This window comes from Excalfactoria chinensis, chromosome 1 (assembly GCF_039878825.1).
Source record: "Excalfactoria chinensis isolate bCotChi1 chromosome 1, bCotChi1.hap2, whole genome shotgun sequence".
Lineage (NCBI taxonomy): Eukaryota > Metazoa > Chordata > Aves > Galliformes > Phasianidae > Excalfactoria > Excalfactoria chinensis.
This window is the reverse complement of record NC_092825.1, coordinates 32,199,745-32,216,216: the sequence shown is the minus strand read 5'-3', so window position 1 is coordinate 32,216,216 and position 16,472 is coordinate 32,199,745. Positions and strand designations below refer to the sequence as shown.

At 43.1% G+C, this 16,472-nt stretch overlaps 1 protein-coding gene across 4 annotated transcripts in view; it reads right to left on the bottom strand.

The window, feature by feature from the left end:
* MSRB3 (methionine sulfoxide reductase B3) overlaps nucleotides 1-16,472 on the bottom strand; it is an 82,566-nt gene that overhangs the window by 49,949 nt on the left and 16,145 nt on the right. For 2 of the 4 annotated variants that reach the window (XM_072331972.1, XM_072331955.1), the window contains 4 exons: nucleotides 14,999-15,125; nucleotides 10,908-10,979; nucleotides 2,107-2,215; nucleotides 222-299 (listed from right to left, as the gene is read on the bottom strand). In XM_072331972.1, the coding sequence (XP_072188073.1) occupies nucleotides 222-299; nucleotides 2,107-2,215; nucleotides 10,908-10,979; nucleotides 14,999-15,125 (386 nt within the window). The remainder of the gene's footprint in view (nucleotides 1-221; nucleotides 300-2,106; nucleotides 2,216-10,907; nucleotides 10,980-14,998; nucleotides 15,126-16,472) is intronic. The other 2 variants (XM_072331946.1, XM_072331963.1) reach the window with 2 other exon arrangements.

Here is a 16,472-nt window from a genome sequence, read left to right as displayed (position 1 = left end):
TACTATGAAATCTGCTGCCTTATTTATTTACTATCTTTGTGTATTTATTATTCTACTATAACATTATTAATTACAGTACTTCTCTTGTACTTCTTATCAATTTGAACGACTTACATTCTCTTACACAACTACATCAATACCAGAATATATGCAAGATTATACTGGAACACAGCACATAAATTAAGAGACAGTAATCTCAAAACTACAGTTAGTATACTCACTTGAATAAAGGAGTTCCACAAACAACACATTTGTATATTCCTTGAGCTTTATGATGTGTGTACTCCCCCTCAAAGGCACTGGGAAAACAATAACACTACATTTTAAAAGGAAATAGAGGATTTCTTTTACAATTATTAGAGTAGGTAGGAGTTTAGAAAAATATTAAAGGAAAAAAAAAGAAAATTAAGAGTTTGCAGTTGTTTTGTATTAAATGAAGCAAATGAAGCAGGCACAGGAAAAGGGGAATGTCCTCATTAGTTAGCTTCAGGTGTTACGTATCATGCAAGAGGAAGCAAATTGTCACACAGTTCAAAGGACAGAACAACAAAAATGAGAAAGACTGGAATCTTCCTACATTTGGGAAGTGAAATGCAACGTTTCGTAAACATGGATGGTTTCAAATTTAGCTTCATCCTATGTTCTTCTTTGCAAGAGGGTATGCCTTTAGGAAATGTTTTAGCAATGAGTTCAGATGAGAGGTGCAAAGCCCTTGGGTGTCTGCCATTGAGATGATAATGAAGACTCAGTGCGTGGTGCATCCAAGATGGACTGCCAGGGCAACAGAAGTATTGTAGCTGAAAATGAAATAATTGCTCCATGATTTCAAGCTGCATTCACCTAATATTTGTAGCTGAAAAGCAATATTACAGCTTTAAGGGAATATTTTTCTAAGTTAACAATCTAAAAGGCTAGGAGGTCATTCATCTAATACGAATCAGCTGTGCTAGTCCAACAAAAAGCCTATGTGCTCCGCAGCTTGTTTTTATTATCCTTTCACCCTTTTTATGAGGTCCAATTTTTTTTTTTATTTTTTTTTATTTTTTTTTTTTTTATAAACAGGATTTTTAAGAATGACCTTATCTCCGACTGTTTGTGCACATTAAATCACGTTGCTGGTCCCGTACACAAGAGGGAGGGGCTCGGGGCAGGAAAGCCTCGCAGTGGGAGCTGCCGTCCCCATCCCCTGGCCAGCCTGGGCAGTGGGGGGGCCAAAGGGATGGGAGCAGGGGATCGGCCCACTCTGCACGTCCAGCAAACAGCATGCCGTCGGGAAGAGTGCCGCCTATTAAGCGGGACCCCATGTGTGGTGAAGAGCCCTTTCAGGTCATGAATGAAAACAAGCGGTTACATCATTAGTACATTTGGATCGGAGGTAAAACCGGGGCCTTATGCCAAGCTCAATGGTATACATTGGACAACAAAAATGGTTAGGCCTTGGCAAGTTACCTTCGTGTTGGAATCAGCTGAGAGAGACTTTATTCACTAAAAACAGTCTTGGAAGCAAGTCCTTTTTTTTTCCTGCAGGATTCAGGGCTGGCTTCCAGCGACTAAAGCCATGTGAGGGCAGTTATTGAAAATTTTTGACATTCCAACCACAAATGAGCCAATAAATACCTTCTCCACATGTGCTTCAAAAAGAAATTGGAGCGGGGTGGAAAAGAACTAAATTATGCTACCTTCTTTCTGCAGCCAAAATGTCTATACTTACAATGACCACCTTCAAAACTTCAGCATCCTGGCACGGGGCCATTTCCCTCGTGGTTCTGCTTACTGTGATGTCTTCCAAGAAGTGTACCTAAACCGCTATTACTTCCACACATTTTGTAGTAAACTAAAAACAGACTCTAAACATAAGCCCTGAGACTTTATAAGACATACAGTGTTCATTATAAGTCACACAAGACCCCTGGCCGTGGCCTCCATGCTGCAGATGCTTGTCTTTTGGTGGTGTTAATTTGTAGGGGTTAGTAAACAAGTGCAGGATTCCTGGGGAAAAAAAAACACAAAGTTTGCCGGGGAGGATGAGGAAGCGCCAGCGAGAGGAAAGGGAGACAAGAAGGATGCCTGCGTTTCGAGGGCTGCGCTCCCCTCGCCCTGCCTTACCTTTCCGTCCCCTTCTCCTGAGTGACATGGTACTGCAAGGGTGTCAGCCGCTTCCTCAGCTCCTCCTGGGAAAAGACCACCTTACAGTCTTTTTTATCCCTACATGACCCTGCAAAGGGAGAGGATATGGGAGAAGGAGCCTTTTTAGCTTAAATCCTGAATAATTGCTTTGGCAGACGGCCACAGCATAGCTTCTGCATTCACTTGTCAATGACCAGACCGGTCCCTAATGCACGAAGAATGGCTCAGCTGAACTGCAGCTGATTATTTTTTCAAATCCAAGTTTAAAAAGAATTTTGCTCGAGAGCCAGGTGATTCCACTGGAGCAGTGACAATGTGCTACAGCCAAAGCCCTTCCGTGTGTTATACGCTAAACAGTTGCGCACAAAATCATTCACAAGAAAGTTACGCTTTCCAGCCATTTAAAAAGAAAAGGGAAAAAAAAGAAAGAAAGCTGCAAAATAAATAGTTATATATATATAACTACGGCTGAAATGTTCATTACAAGACATCTATATCAGAGACTTATGGTAATGGGCATATGATGTTCAGCCACAGCATCCAACAATTACCTTTAAGGTAGCTTAATATAATTATAAATCTTTAGAATTCTGATCCAGTTGATTTAACATTCAGTAGCTTCTTAGTCCTTTCACTTCATAATGGTAGCAGCTGTATTTTTCCCTGCTGAAGCACGAATAGGAGCCCTGAGTGGCAGGTCATTTCTTTATGCTGTAAGAGGCATCAGGTTCAACAACAAAGTTCCCTTAAAAATTAGGGTTGCTATTGGAATTACCTGTCTCTGAGAATCTCATATTTTGCTTATTTCACACAAAAAGGAGTACACAGGGATTACTGTAAAAAACATTTCCATGGCACAAAAAAATGCACGTCACGTCAAGGAAGAATAATAACAATAAAGCTGCTTTTGAATGAAAACTCCCAAAGTAATAAGAGAAATTGCCAAATATTAAAATAACTTGGAAAATCACTTGCAAAAACGAGCTGCCAAAGCATGGCAGGAGAAAAGCGCTCTAATGACAGTAATTAAAATATGATACAATTAGAAATAAACAGTCCCGACAAAAATATTTTTTGCTAGTAATGTATATATGCTCATAAAAAGACCAATTGTGTTCCCAAAGTAGAGGGAACAGAGCTACCCATCTGTATGTCATTTAGTACAGGAGAGGCAATGGCAGGTTTAAATTACATGGTATTGGATTGCAATTTCCTAACATTGGATGCTTTTCTGCTTTTTTACCTTGAGTCATTACTAAGGAGTGTTCATAAAAAGTAGCTTAAAGCACAGATGCTTGCAAATCATTTAAGAAAAGATGTTTCTTTCTTCCTCCCCCTCTTCTTTTCTCATTTTTTTTTTAACGTGTGGGGGTGGGTGAGTAGGGGAGAGAGAAAAAGAATAATGCTGTTGGTCACTACCGAGTAACCCTAGGAAGTATTTTCAGGAAGAAAAAAAAAAGTAAAATTGAAAACATCTGATTGAAGTAAATAGTGCAAACATAAAAAGCTTTACTAGTGAAAGGAAGGTATTGAAAAGCGACTTTATTTCATAAATTAGAAATTACTTTTGATCTAAACATTCTTAAAAACAGATTGTTTTCCACTCTGAGCCCTCTCATTAGCTGCGCTGCACAGCCCGCGTTTTAATGGCAGGCTTTGAAAGAGCGCTGCTGTACGCCTTTGTTAGCTCCAATCTTATTTGGGAGAGGGATAAAGATTTCATTCCAGGTCTCTTTGTTTGTCTTTCAAGAACCACTAAAGCAGTATTCACACAAATTTTGCAGGAATGTGCCCTGTGCCATAGCTTACAAATTATTTGGTTTTGGTGCACTTAAAGGTCACCTTCCAAATTAGCAAAATTTTCCTACATCCTGGCTTTTCAACCTTAAATGTAAATATTGTTTCCTAACTGTAAGTGAGGTTTGTTCTTTATAACATTTGGTTGCTTATTTAAAGATGTCAGACTTTGGAGGTTTTTATTCTCACAACGTGCTGGGCTCTAGGACTAGTGAGTCCTTCAAAGCAGAGCTAGCAGGGAAAGGAAGCACACGCATTACATAAATAACTGTTGTTGCGTTGCTCTACGCTGCTTAGAAGGAAACTGAGAGCTGCTCTTTCATCTGATATTGCAGTATCAAAGAACTGGTCTAGAGAGCAGCAAAGAATCCTACGGACCAACACCACGCTTATAAAAACGCCTCCCATTTGTTTCTTCCAGAAAGTCCATTTGCTCTTCAGTTGTTTCAAACAAGCAAACTAAGGGTATCTTTGCTTTGCAAAAAGTCATGGGAAATACTGAACATCTTGCAGAACAGCCAGCATTCCCTCTTTGCTCTCCTTGAATAATTTCTCTTCTCTCTCAGAAACGCAGTGTTCTTCAACCAGCAGGCTCGCTGTTACTCACTAGGAAATGTCTAGATGCCACTTGATCCATGACATAGATCAGAAGTAGGGAGCATGTTACAAAAGATTTTTTCCCCATTGCTTTTAATAATTAACTGCCTGCTTTACAATACAGACAAGTATTTATGTCTGCGGGGGAATCTTGCTAATCTGCACTGGGGTAAACTACAACCTGACCCAACAAAGGACTTTCCAGGTTTCCAGTTTAATAGAGCACACAGCAGCAGAAAGCTGAGGTTGTGCTACAAATCATACAGCCAATCTCTCAGTCCAGCCCTCAGCACTAAGGAACAGCCCTATTCAGGTAGCTGCACTCACTACTTAACTGCTAGCAGCAACGACAGAAGGCTCAAGGAATTGACTGCACTATTCCCGTGTTGCTGCAGAGCCAGGGAGGTAATGCAAGGCTCAACTGTGACCAGAGGGTGTGAGGATGCATCATCTGAATCACACCCCATCTACAAGCCTCAGGAAGATGGCAGGATGGGATTCTAAGAGTGGAGTCCTTCAGCTGGGAAGGAACTACTGTGCAGGTGGACAAAAATGCTTAGCCTGCGGTACACAATTGGGCTGCCAATCCAAGGGAAACTGACAAGCTATGGTTGTTAAAGAGGACAAAGGTGCCCTGGCTGCCCTCCTCACCCTGGTTCCCTGCACGAGGTACCACGTGCAAGCTATGGGAAGAGATCCTAATCAGCAATGGAACTGCAAAACCTTCCTGGGCAACTCAGGCACAAAATAAGGTCTGACTGTTCCCTCCCAAATGGTGCAGCTCCTAGCAGGAGAGATACAGTGCCATCAGTTGTACACACAACTTGGTGTCCATGTGATAATCCAGCATGCTAGATTAAATACACGGTGAAGATAACCAAGGTTGGGTTCTTTCTGTCTCTGGACTCTGAATGGGATTTGACGTTATCCAGAGGTGATGCTCCCTCACCCAGCTGTCCAAACAGGGCTCCAAGAGTGGGCTGAGTGCCATCAAACAGGGCTCCAAGAGTGGGCTGAATGCCATTCATGATCTGCTTGTGCATTACCCTGGCTGCACAATTCACCCTCTCCTTTGGCAGATATCTTCTACAACCCATGGATTCCATTGCAGGGTCTGAAGCCAAGTGCAAGCTTTCCAGTCAGTGTAGCGCAGTGCCTTCGTTCTCCTTGGTGCTCATCAGGGGAGCAGTGCACATCAACACTGCATAACCAATGCTGACAATGATACTTCAGGCCACCTGCCTTCTGTCTTTTCCAGCAGTTCCATCAGTGCTAGAAGTCGCTGGGATCTTGGAACAGGATGGTGAGCTCCTCGAAGGAAAGGCCAGGCCCACAAATCTTTATGTGCAAATATAATAAACTAAAGCTCAAGAGGGTGAAACAAACAAAACCAGGAACACTTCTGGACCCTTTGCGGCATCCCTGTGGTTAGGAATGGCTTTTCTGAAAAGAAATGCAAAGTGTGCTGCAATTCACTGTTCACCCACAGACCATGTTCATTTCAGAGTTCAGCCTTGGTATCTGGAGGCCTTCTGTATAAAAATGAAGTGAACAGAGAGTGTTTTCTGGGTGTTGACCTGATAATGAAGACATTAAGCATCTCACCTCACATATAAATTCCGATTTCAATTGACCTTTTCAAGCCTGTGGTTCATAACACAGGTGAACAAGTGCTATTTCCTTCAGTATAACCAATCACAAGGAAACCAGCAACAAGATACGTCCAGACAGACTGACATAAGTTCGCAGACCATTACTCCTCACCACTCAGCCCTTCACTTGCTCCGCCGTGCCGGAGGGTGTCGAGCAGTGTCTGGCATGCCCTGAAATAACCTGGCACTGTGCCTGATGCCTTTCCTCCTTTACATCCCCTTTTGAACTGTTCTAATGATTTTCTCTTATGTCCCATTGCTTCCTATCAATACAAAATTAACTCAGCATTTCAGCTTCACGGAAGACACAGCATACGTTTTCCTCCTTCTGCGTATGCCTATGTTCCACTAGCATTAATGGACATTACAGTCATGCACTGAATGCATACCATTAAGGCTTCCTGAATTAAATACTGCAAGATCAAACGTTCCAGCAGAGCACAGCCATATAATAAATCGGGCTCCCAGTTTTCGGTACTATTTCTTTTAACAAACCCAAGCATTCTGAGGGGCCTTCCAGCACATTTTATTATACATATACAACCACAACCCCAGTTGTGCACTGGCACCTGTGTGGGCAGACCCCTGAGGATGTGCACAGCTCCAGTAACTGCAGAAGGCTCTGTGAAGGCCGAGCAGCTCGGAGGACCTGGCTCTGTGTGTCTCCTCCTTCCCAAAGCCCCTTTATAGGTGAGTCCTACCTCATTAATCCACAGTGAATTATCTCACGCTGAAGCTAAAAGGGATCCTGCAGGGTTAGAAAATATTTCTGTAAGTGTTTTTAAATTAATCTCCTTGTATGTTATCACCAACACTCAGGTTTATTAAACTTTGAATCTCTTGGTTTTGTTCTTTTAAATGTTGTTTGCCCAGTTTATGACATGCTGTGCACCTTTAGTCTGTACCCGACCAGGAAAAAAACAGAAACAAAAAACAGGGTGTGGGCAGTGGGAATGTTGATCTACTTGACAAAAATTAAGAGGAAAACAACTCTTGAAAACACAAATCAGTGCAAACAGATCTGTCAGCTGGTACATTTGGAAAAGAAGTTTTACAAAGCACGGTATTTGCTGTCATACACCTTTATAGAATCCCATCACAAGCCATTTCAAATCACCTCAGCATGCGACTGCCTAGGAGAGATCCTACAGAAGAACTCTGAAAAGGGGGAGGTCAGGTCTAAGTAAAACCCAAACTTTGACATTAAGGAAACCCTGTAAATGTTTTACACATTGAAAAACAGATTTGTGGCTCTTCTCTGAGGGATGGCTTCTTTGCTTTCTTGCTGTAGGTAGCTAACTCCCATCTGCTGATGAAATACCATTTGCAGTTTCATGCAAGCATTAGGAGTAATGGGGTGAAGCCCATTTCCACTATATAGCGCGTTGAAAATCCAAAAGCCAGGTACTGGGACAACAGCCACAGTATGGGCTCAAGAACAACACCAAAAATGTGTGTCTCAAAGAAAATGGCTAACTTAGTAGTTGGGATGGTTGCACAGCTACAAAGGAAGGGCAGGCCAGCTCTGTGCAAGTTCACAAGCTTCCCATGCAACCAAATAACAGAGCTGCCACATGTCTTTTTTTCACCTTGCCATCAGCACGGCGCCTGTTTAATACACACCTATATACTGAGTCCTCAGCAGAGACCTTCTATGTAAGAATACCAACTTCCTGAGCTCTAAAACCCAAATAATCCTGTTAATAGGGGCAGACCTTATGGGGCAGGAGCTGCCTTGCTGCTTGCCCTGAGCTATGAGTGCCTGTGCTGTGGTTACGTGGCCAAGGCAGACGGTGATGCTCCAGCCATCCCTGCAAAAAGAATCTGAAGCTGCCTGCTCTCCTTGCAAATGTAAAAAACATTCAGCAGGGGCTGGAAGTGTTTTGAATAGTGGGAAAGGAGGAAAGAAAAGCAGCTCTGTTTGTCTACTCTACTTCCTTATCTCATATTAATGAACTCGATGTCACTATCAGCCACAACCTCGCTCCCACAGACTTTCCAAGAGCAGCCTGCACCACAGGTGGGGGTGCATGGCTGCCCAACAGAACAGCAGCAACAGCAGCACACAGCCCTTCAGAGGTTGATGGGCAGAAGCACTTCATGCAACATGGAGCAAAACTTCTTGCATTATCACTGCCACTTCTGGCAGCCCACAACAGCCAAGGATGTGCACAGGGCAGCCAGCTTGCCTGCCTTGCTCTTGGGTGCAATGCAAGCAAGGCAAGATTGAGATCCACAGGTACAGCAGCAGGGAGGGAGCATTTATTATGATCGATTTCTCTTCCTCTCTCCCCTAATAGATAAAAGAGACTTTTGTTTTGCTGATATGATCCCAGTGCCTTTCATGAGCACTGCATTTGTTTAAATTAAAAGCAAGAAAGGCAGAGGCTTTTCAGGGAAGACCAGAGCACACTGTATCTGGTCAGTAGATTTCTGTCGGGATCAATAAAAAGGTGCACAACATATGGAAAGGCATTTTATTAACAGTAGAATTAAGCTGAATTTAATAAAAGCGCTTTATGCTACCTTTTGCATTTAAAATATTTCAGTGAGCCATCAAAATAAGTTTATTCACACGGCTTTAATAAAGGTCTAACCCTGCAGCGGAAACAATTAAAAAGTCAGCATTTGCCAGCGGTTACCGCAGTGCTGTGTAGCTTATTGTAGCATTCAGGCTGGAGCTAAATCCTCCTGCTGCTTCCTCCACAATAGTGATGTGTGGCCTGCGAAATGAGCACTGCGTTTCAAGAGCCGAGGTGCCGCGAGTGCCTGGGCTGGGGGTGGAGGGAAGGAGCTAGGGGAGGTCTCTGCTGCCCTCCGATTCCAAACAACCCAGTCTAACCCTGAGGCTCAGCACGGAGCCTTGCCTGCTCCGGCCTGCCGCTCCACAGCTCCCAGCCCGGTAGGAGGGCACGGCCAGCGGGAAGGTGCCGCGCTCCTGTGCTGCGGCTCTCGCTCAGCAGTGGCCACTATGGAAACCAACAGGGTAGCACCCTCCCTTCTCAACACTAATCAGGACTAAAAGGTTGGCACTTGCCAGCTTCTCTCTCTTGCAAGCCTCCTGGGTCGCAGTTTCTCTCCACTCCTCGTTTTCTCTCAAGACAACGACCTCCAGTGAGCAAGCTGTGGTTAACCCAGCAGCTGGGCCTTGGTGCTTCCTGCTCCTCCAGGCCCTCTCAGCGTGCCATCCGATTCCAACATGTGCATCCCCTGGATGAGGGACCTGCTGGATTATCTCCTCCATCGCTTGCAAACGCATTCTAACTGACTTGAGGGTTAACATCCTATCCTTCTTCCTGAACTGCACCTTTTCTTGCCTGCCCTCCCTCAGCTGTGCAACAGATAACATCCCCTTCCCCTCTGTGTGCTGTCATCTCTCCTTCCCATCACATTCCTCTCTCCTTATGTACTCCTCAGAGAAAGGCCAAGGCTGGGAGTTGCTTTTAACTGAAGGGGAAAGAGTAAAGGTGGCCCTTAAAGGTGTCCTGAGACCTCCGGTCACACCCAGATGGCCTCGTAACTAAAAGAGCAGCTTTGCACTGGAGCTTTTAAAGCACAGAAACACAGTCAGCATCAAAACTTCACCTTTCACATCCATCTTTTGCATTCCATTTCAGCAGAAATGCAGTAAGCCCAAACTGCGCTGGGCACAACAATGGAAGGCAGCGAATTTATGTGCTCTCAAGATTAAAAAATTCATGTGAAAAAGGTAAAAATGGCTTGTGGTGGGTCCTTTATGGGAGTGGGAAGGGAAAGCAAATGCCTTAAAGGCATCCTTCAGGGGCTGTGTTGAGGAACTGGCTCTGTGCACAGTGCTGGGGGCACAAGGATTTCCTCATCCCATGGCCCTCAGCAGTGCTGAGCCCTGAGCAGCCTCTGCCCACAGCTTCTGGTACAAAGAGACCAAGGAGAGGGGTAAAAAAAGGTACACAGCCTGTGTACAAAATAGGGTGCATTAACAAAGGATTTCTGGTCTTCTGCATCATCCCAAGTTTTGCAAGCATCAGGCATCGTAAGGGTATCACTCCCAGTGAGATATCTACAAATAAATGTCATGTTAAACCGTAGCAATAAGACATTCTAGACTGAATACTGTTGTATTAAACAAACATTCATAAACACGGGATAACATTTTAAGCAAAAACAACATTAAATATACTTCCATTATGACAGTTACACAGATTATTTTTTAAGACCATTCTCAAGCCATTCAAAAACAAAAACAACCTTATGCTCTATTATGACAATGCAGCGCTCTGTTATCATCACTATCACCGAGAAGCAAAGCAGACAAACACATTTGTATATCGATGACACACAAACAGCTTCACATGCTGCTTGCTGCTGTGCTCACATAGTGCCTGCTTGAGGATGTGTCAAATGGACAGGTCTCCTAACCGCTGGGTAATTGCTAAGACTGTAATGAAGGGAAACACAAAACAAAACATATATTTTTTTTTCCCAAATTGATATTTGCTTTTTGTTGTTGTTATTGTTGTTTTTTAACTTCATTTAGCTTCACAGAAGTAAGTTTTAACTTTTGCTCCCCCCCCCCAACCAGTTCTGAGGAACAAGAACACCCAGCTGAGACCTTGCATGACACATGTAAGCCCAGAGCAAATTTTTACATTCATGTTGTAAACCCCAGAAAATAGGGATTTATAATGAAAACACTGACAGGCATTTAACCATAGCTGTACTAGCGGGTATTATTATACAGCAACTCAGTCTCACTTTTATTCTCTTTCAGGTCTCGCGAAGAGCCACCTGTAATCATACATCTTTGGTGATACGCGTTACGGAAAGCTAAGGGGAAGTTAAAACATGAGTTACAGAAGTTACACCTCTGAGCACACAAACATACAGTATGCAACATTTTCAGATCTACTCAATGAACACCAAGGCTAAAAGCAACTAATGCACTTGGAATGCATGGGAACGAGGTCTTTTCTAGGCCTTCAGTGCTGAGGGCAGATGTGGCAAACGCTGCGTGCGCAGATTGTTTCACTGCCATGAGCAGTTGGAGTGTTCATAGGGACAAACACACAGGAATAACTCCTGCATGTAACTGTTTGCAACATCTGCTCCTCAGAGTAACCCTTGCTGTTCAACGTTCAGTTTGGAGACCCGGTAACTTTCTGCTCACTAGCTATTTGTTTCAATTTTATGGCAAGACAGTTTTACTGAGCCTGAGATTAACAAACATTTAATAAAACAAGTGAGAAACGAGCCGTAGATGTTTGTTAAATAAAGACTTACACCATATGCCCAGCACCATCTTCATACAGATGTATTGTATCTTAATCTAAGCCTAGAAAAGCATGGTTTCCTACTAGTAGATATAACACTTCACAACATTTCAATGTTATCTACAACTTTATTATTTCACACGTGTCCTGGAAAGAAATACCAACTCTACTCCTGTCACTTCTTCATCATTACATTTGCTTATTTTTTACAATTTCCTTTGATCTACAGGGGAGGAAAAGCCAAATTATCTCATGCAACAAATGTGATGTAAGCAGCACAACATTCAAAGTGTTTGTTAAAGGGATTTTTTTGAAGAAATGAGAGCCCATTCTAATCAAAAGACACAGCAAAGCAAAGTAAGGTATCTTTTTTACTTTGTATCTCGGTGGTCTGCTACAGAAAACATGTACTTGGAGTCTGCATAACCAGTATTTGTATCTGTTACGTGCTGTATGCACTACAGCGGCCGAAATAGCTTTTGCATTAAAAGTTGGTGGGGTTTTTGTGTGTGTGTGTGTTTAAAAAAAAAAAGAACAACAAAAAAAAGATTGAAAAAAGAGGGGATTTAATTTCTGTGAGCTCAATGCTGGCAGGTGCTGAGTGCATCCCACATTTCTTTGGAAATTTAGAGCTTTCAATCTCAATAGGGCAGGCTCAAGGAACGGCATCTCTAAATCACACAAAAATACAATGGAGCTGTACTTTGCTGGAAATGAAATCTTGAACCGACATGATTCAGGCTGGGTATGAGCACAGATTTATGTGGTTTCCCAATGGCCATGCGTTTTACTTAAAAACCTTTAAATACTCCTAAGGTCTCGAGGTGTACTTAGTGTATGAATGACCGCTAAACGGGAAGCTTTTCATATAGCTCGGAGCGTGCGGAACAGCATAAGCTTGGTGCCATCTACTGGGGCTGCTGGGCTAGGGCCTGGCGCTGCAGTGCTGAGCGCGGAGGGCGGGCGCGATGTGTTTGCAGACATTGAAACATTTAGTCCTAGCTTCAGAAAAGAAATCTTTTTAAAAGACCATTCGGATGAGTGCACTCACGGCACAGGTGCTAGTATATAAATAGAAAAAGAGAACATGTAAAGGCTTCTCTGGCACTAGGATTAGTTTGGTTTACCACTAATCCAGCATAACTTGCACGTGCTTGCAGAACAGCGTCTTGGGGAAAAGGAAGGTCCTCCCTGTTCTAAGGTACTTCTGAGCATCATGCCATTCACTTAGCTTGCTTCTGATCTACCCCTGTGACTTTGTATTAAGGACTAAGTGCACATTACGTGACACAATTCTGCTCCATAAAGGACGGACAGAGCACAGAAATGAAATCATACTTTCACGCTTACGTCCTTGTCCTGCAAATGTTTAACTGTCTGGAATTCAGAACAGCACTGGGAAGCCCAGGTCATACCTAAGACAGTGCTGGCCCTAGCACTTGACTTGGTAGCAGAGCTCAAGGCTGAAATGTGCCAGCACTTCATTCCCTTGCACTGAGTGGACAGGAGTTGCAGAAGACAAATGGTCTCCTTCCTATGAAATCTGCCATTCGGCTGGAAGCAGGACAAGCTCTGCACCACTTGAGACTCACAGGATCCCTGGCCTGAAGTGATGCCGTTGTTGAGCTGGAATTCACACAGAAAGAGCTGGTGGGAAAAGCACCAATACAGTGTAATGGTAGAAAAAAGTCATGAGAACTTGGGGCATTTTCTGTATATTCAAAAATGAAGTCACAGCGGATTGTGGCATTTAAACAGATGTTGCCTCCAGATCTCATTCCCATGTTTAATTTGATACATGCTACACCATTTACTTGTAACCCCCTCAGTTCACCACACACAAAAAAACAAACCAAAGGCAAAGCAAGTCTACATTAATTCATAAGCATCTGGGGAATTTAGATTACTCTTAAAATATGTGAGATATGTGATTGTATATTATTCCACTGTTAGCAGATGAATTTTGGTTTAAAATATATATGTAAGTAGTCAGTGGGTGGAACTCAATCTATTGATGTTTGCAGAGTTACACAGCAAATGATCAGGAATAGATGGTAGCGCTATCAACTTCTTATTCCAAAATATGACTATTGGATTATGGCAGAAAAAGGATTGGACAAAACTGCCAGCATGGTGCTTCACCAAAAGGTATGCAGTAGAACAATCTCCTGCAGTGTTCCAGCTTGCCAACGTGACATCCCCTTTGCAGAGCAAGGACAAAATAGCCAGCACAGCAACTGTCCCTGTGTTAGGGCAGGCAGGCACTGGCCATGTGAGCACACATCAAAAGGTGCATCGAGAGGGCTAAGGAAATTTGCTTATCCTGTATTTTTAGGATTTAAAATCTGGCTCGGCAGCAAATAGAACAGGAAACAAAGGTCAGGCTGACACAATGTGGGCTATTCTCTCTCTTCCTCAATATGTGTTTGTAGCTCCTATCTAGGTTAATGGGAGTTTTGTGCACATGTGGGGGAAAACAGAACACAAATGCTGCAAAAATTGGACTCAGATTGAGTTCAAATAGAATGTAATCAGCTTTAGAGAGCCCATCAGCTTGAAAACTGATGTCTTATCACTGAAAAAATCTCTAGAACATCACCTCCATATGCTTGTTAAGTACAGCTCTAGAAAAAAAGTGCTTATAACATTCAGTACCCTTATGAAACGGCTGTGTCATACAGACACCCACGCTGGTTCTTATTTGATGTTTCAATCACTGATCAGCCAGGATCGTATCCTTTTTTATCTAAGTGTCAAGAAAATTCCTAATAATAGTCAAAAATAATCCTGCAGCTTTTATTTTCTCTCCCATAAGCATGTACACTGGCATTGTTAGGCAGACATTAAAATACTGCTGTTTCAGTGAAATACAAAGTACTGTTGGGTTTGAGGTGCGGATCATATAGGATGGGACTTGTGGCAGCCCTCACAGACCTAGCAGCAGGCCTTGGACGTTGCTTGAGAAGTGCAGTTGCACTGGAACATTAGGTTGCATGTTTCCATTTAGTTACTTATTTACTTGCAGAAGTGTCAAGCCACTAAATATGCTGTCAGAGGGGAAGGAAAAAACAAACAAAAAAAAGGATTACACTTTAAATTCTGAAGACTTTTTGTACATAATTTTCAGTGTAACATATTTAAATTACATTGAAACTTTAAAAAGGGAAACATTCAATGCAACCGCAGCGTACTTCTAAAGATTTTGGAAAGGCTGTTATCGGATGCAGCTGCAATTCAATGCTGAATTTCAGTAAGAAAAAACTTACAGACAGCACCGAACACAACTGATCTGCAGTTTAATTCCACTGCTTTTCCAACAATGAGGAGTATATAAAAAATGCAATTTAGAATTCGTTGGACAAGGAAGCTGGACAGCACTGCCAAGCGGAGTAAAATCCAGGCTATGGAAACCCTCAGCCAAGCCGGTGACTTTGAAAGAAAAGCAAACAAACTTCTGGTTCCAAGGCAAATTTAAACAAAGCAGAGCAATCCATAGCACAGCATTTCCTGCAGCAGAGACACCCATTGCTAACGGGCCTTCATTACGCATGACACGACAAGCAGCACCCATTCAACCTGAGGGAAGCCCACAGGCTCGCAGGGCCACTGGCTGGCTCTTTGTCACCAAATGCAGCAGGTTGAATGCAGACATCACTGTGATATCCTCACCAACAAAACCAGAGGCAAAGAACAGGGGCAAGAGCTGAGTAGGGAAGAAAAAAAAAAAAAAAAAAAGAAAAAAAAAAAAAAAGAAAAAAAAAAGATGAGAACAAATTAAAACATCAAAAATGTTAAGATACATTCACAGAAAAAAAAACAATGCTTACAAGTTATTCAAGGCAATCACATTCTAAATGCACCTTTCTTAGTAGGTTTCTTCTGCTCCCCCCCATTAAGGTTTCAGTACGTATTACACAGCCTTCTGCGGAGCAGCTTTCTGTGCCACACGTGAGGGAGGGGACATCTTTATTGGAGGCCTTTACAGCAGATGCTTAAGATCCCAAACACTGAGCAATGTGGGGCAGCAACCTGTGCGGTCACAAGTGGGGAGGCCCTGAGGGGCAGCGCTTGTGGCCCAAGCTAGATGGCAGAACTCCTGCTTTCAACGCGCCTTAACATGGGACAGAGCCAATGGGCAGGATTTCCCTTTTTGTTTTGTTAAAAGAAAAGCAAGCTCCACATTTCTGAATGGTGAGCACAAGAAATCAGTCACCGCTAAAAATTGTTCTTTTGATGACTTGTGTGAAGAACGTGACATCTTACTGCAATAAACTTGCCAGATATCTCAAACTCACAACTTCTTGTTTTAAAGGCAGGAAATAATTTGCATTGTAAACCGTCTGTAAGATATATTTAAACAACCTTCTGGCCAGTTTAAATATAGAAAACAGAGAGAGACGGCACTCGCAAGGTTTTCTTTGGGACGGATTTAACAACTAATTGTTTCATTTCCCCGCGATGGGAGGGAGGACATGCAGCTGCCTGGCAGCATGGCTGCAGCAGGGGACGCGGCACCAGGATGCGAGCTGGCCCCGCAAGGCAGCAGCACGGCACTCAGTGATGCTGGAGGAGCAGGTCAAGGCCAGGCGGTGAGGCGCAACCATGGCTCCCTCCAAGGGCCTCCCTGCCATGTGGGCCTCAGCACCCGGCCTGCACTGGGCATGGTTTCATGGCGGGCATTTCCTGAGGGAGGGGGAAGGCGATCGCAGCCTCTTCCGACCCCCGAGCAAGCAAACGCGTAGCGCACGGTGATGTATGTTACCGCATCGCTCTGGAGTATATCTGAGGGAAAACTGCTTGTATTAACATGCCTGAACTCTGACTTCTCCAAACTAAACTCGCTGCAAAACCAAAACATTTTTGTGTTACTAAATGGAGGCAAAGAGGAGGGGGAAGGTAAGTACTGCACAATGAACAGCCTGAGAGAGCCATTAAACATAAATAAACATGTCATTTTCACGAGTGACTGCAGGACCGGTTTAAAAAAAGAAAAAAAAAAAAAAAAAAAAAGAAAAGAAAAAAGAAAAAAAGGAAAAAAATTCCTCCAGAG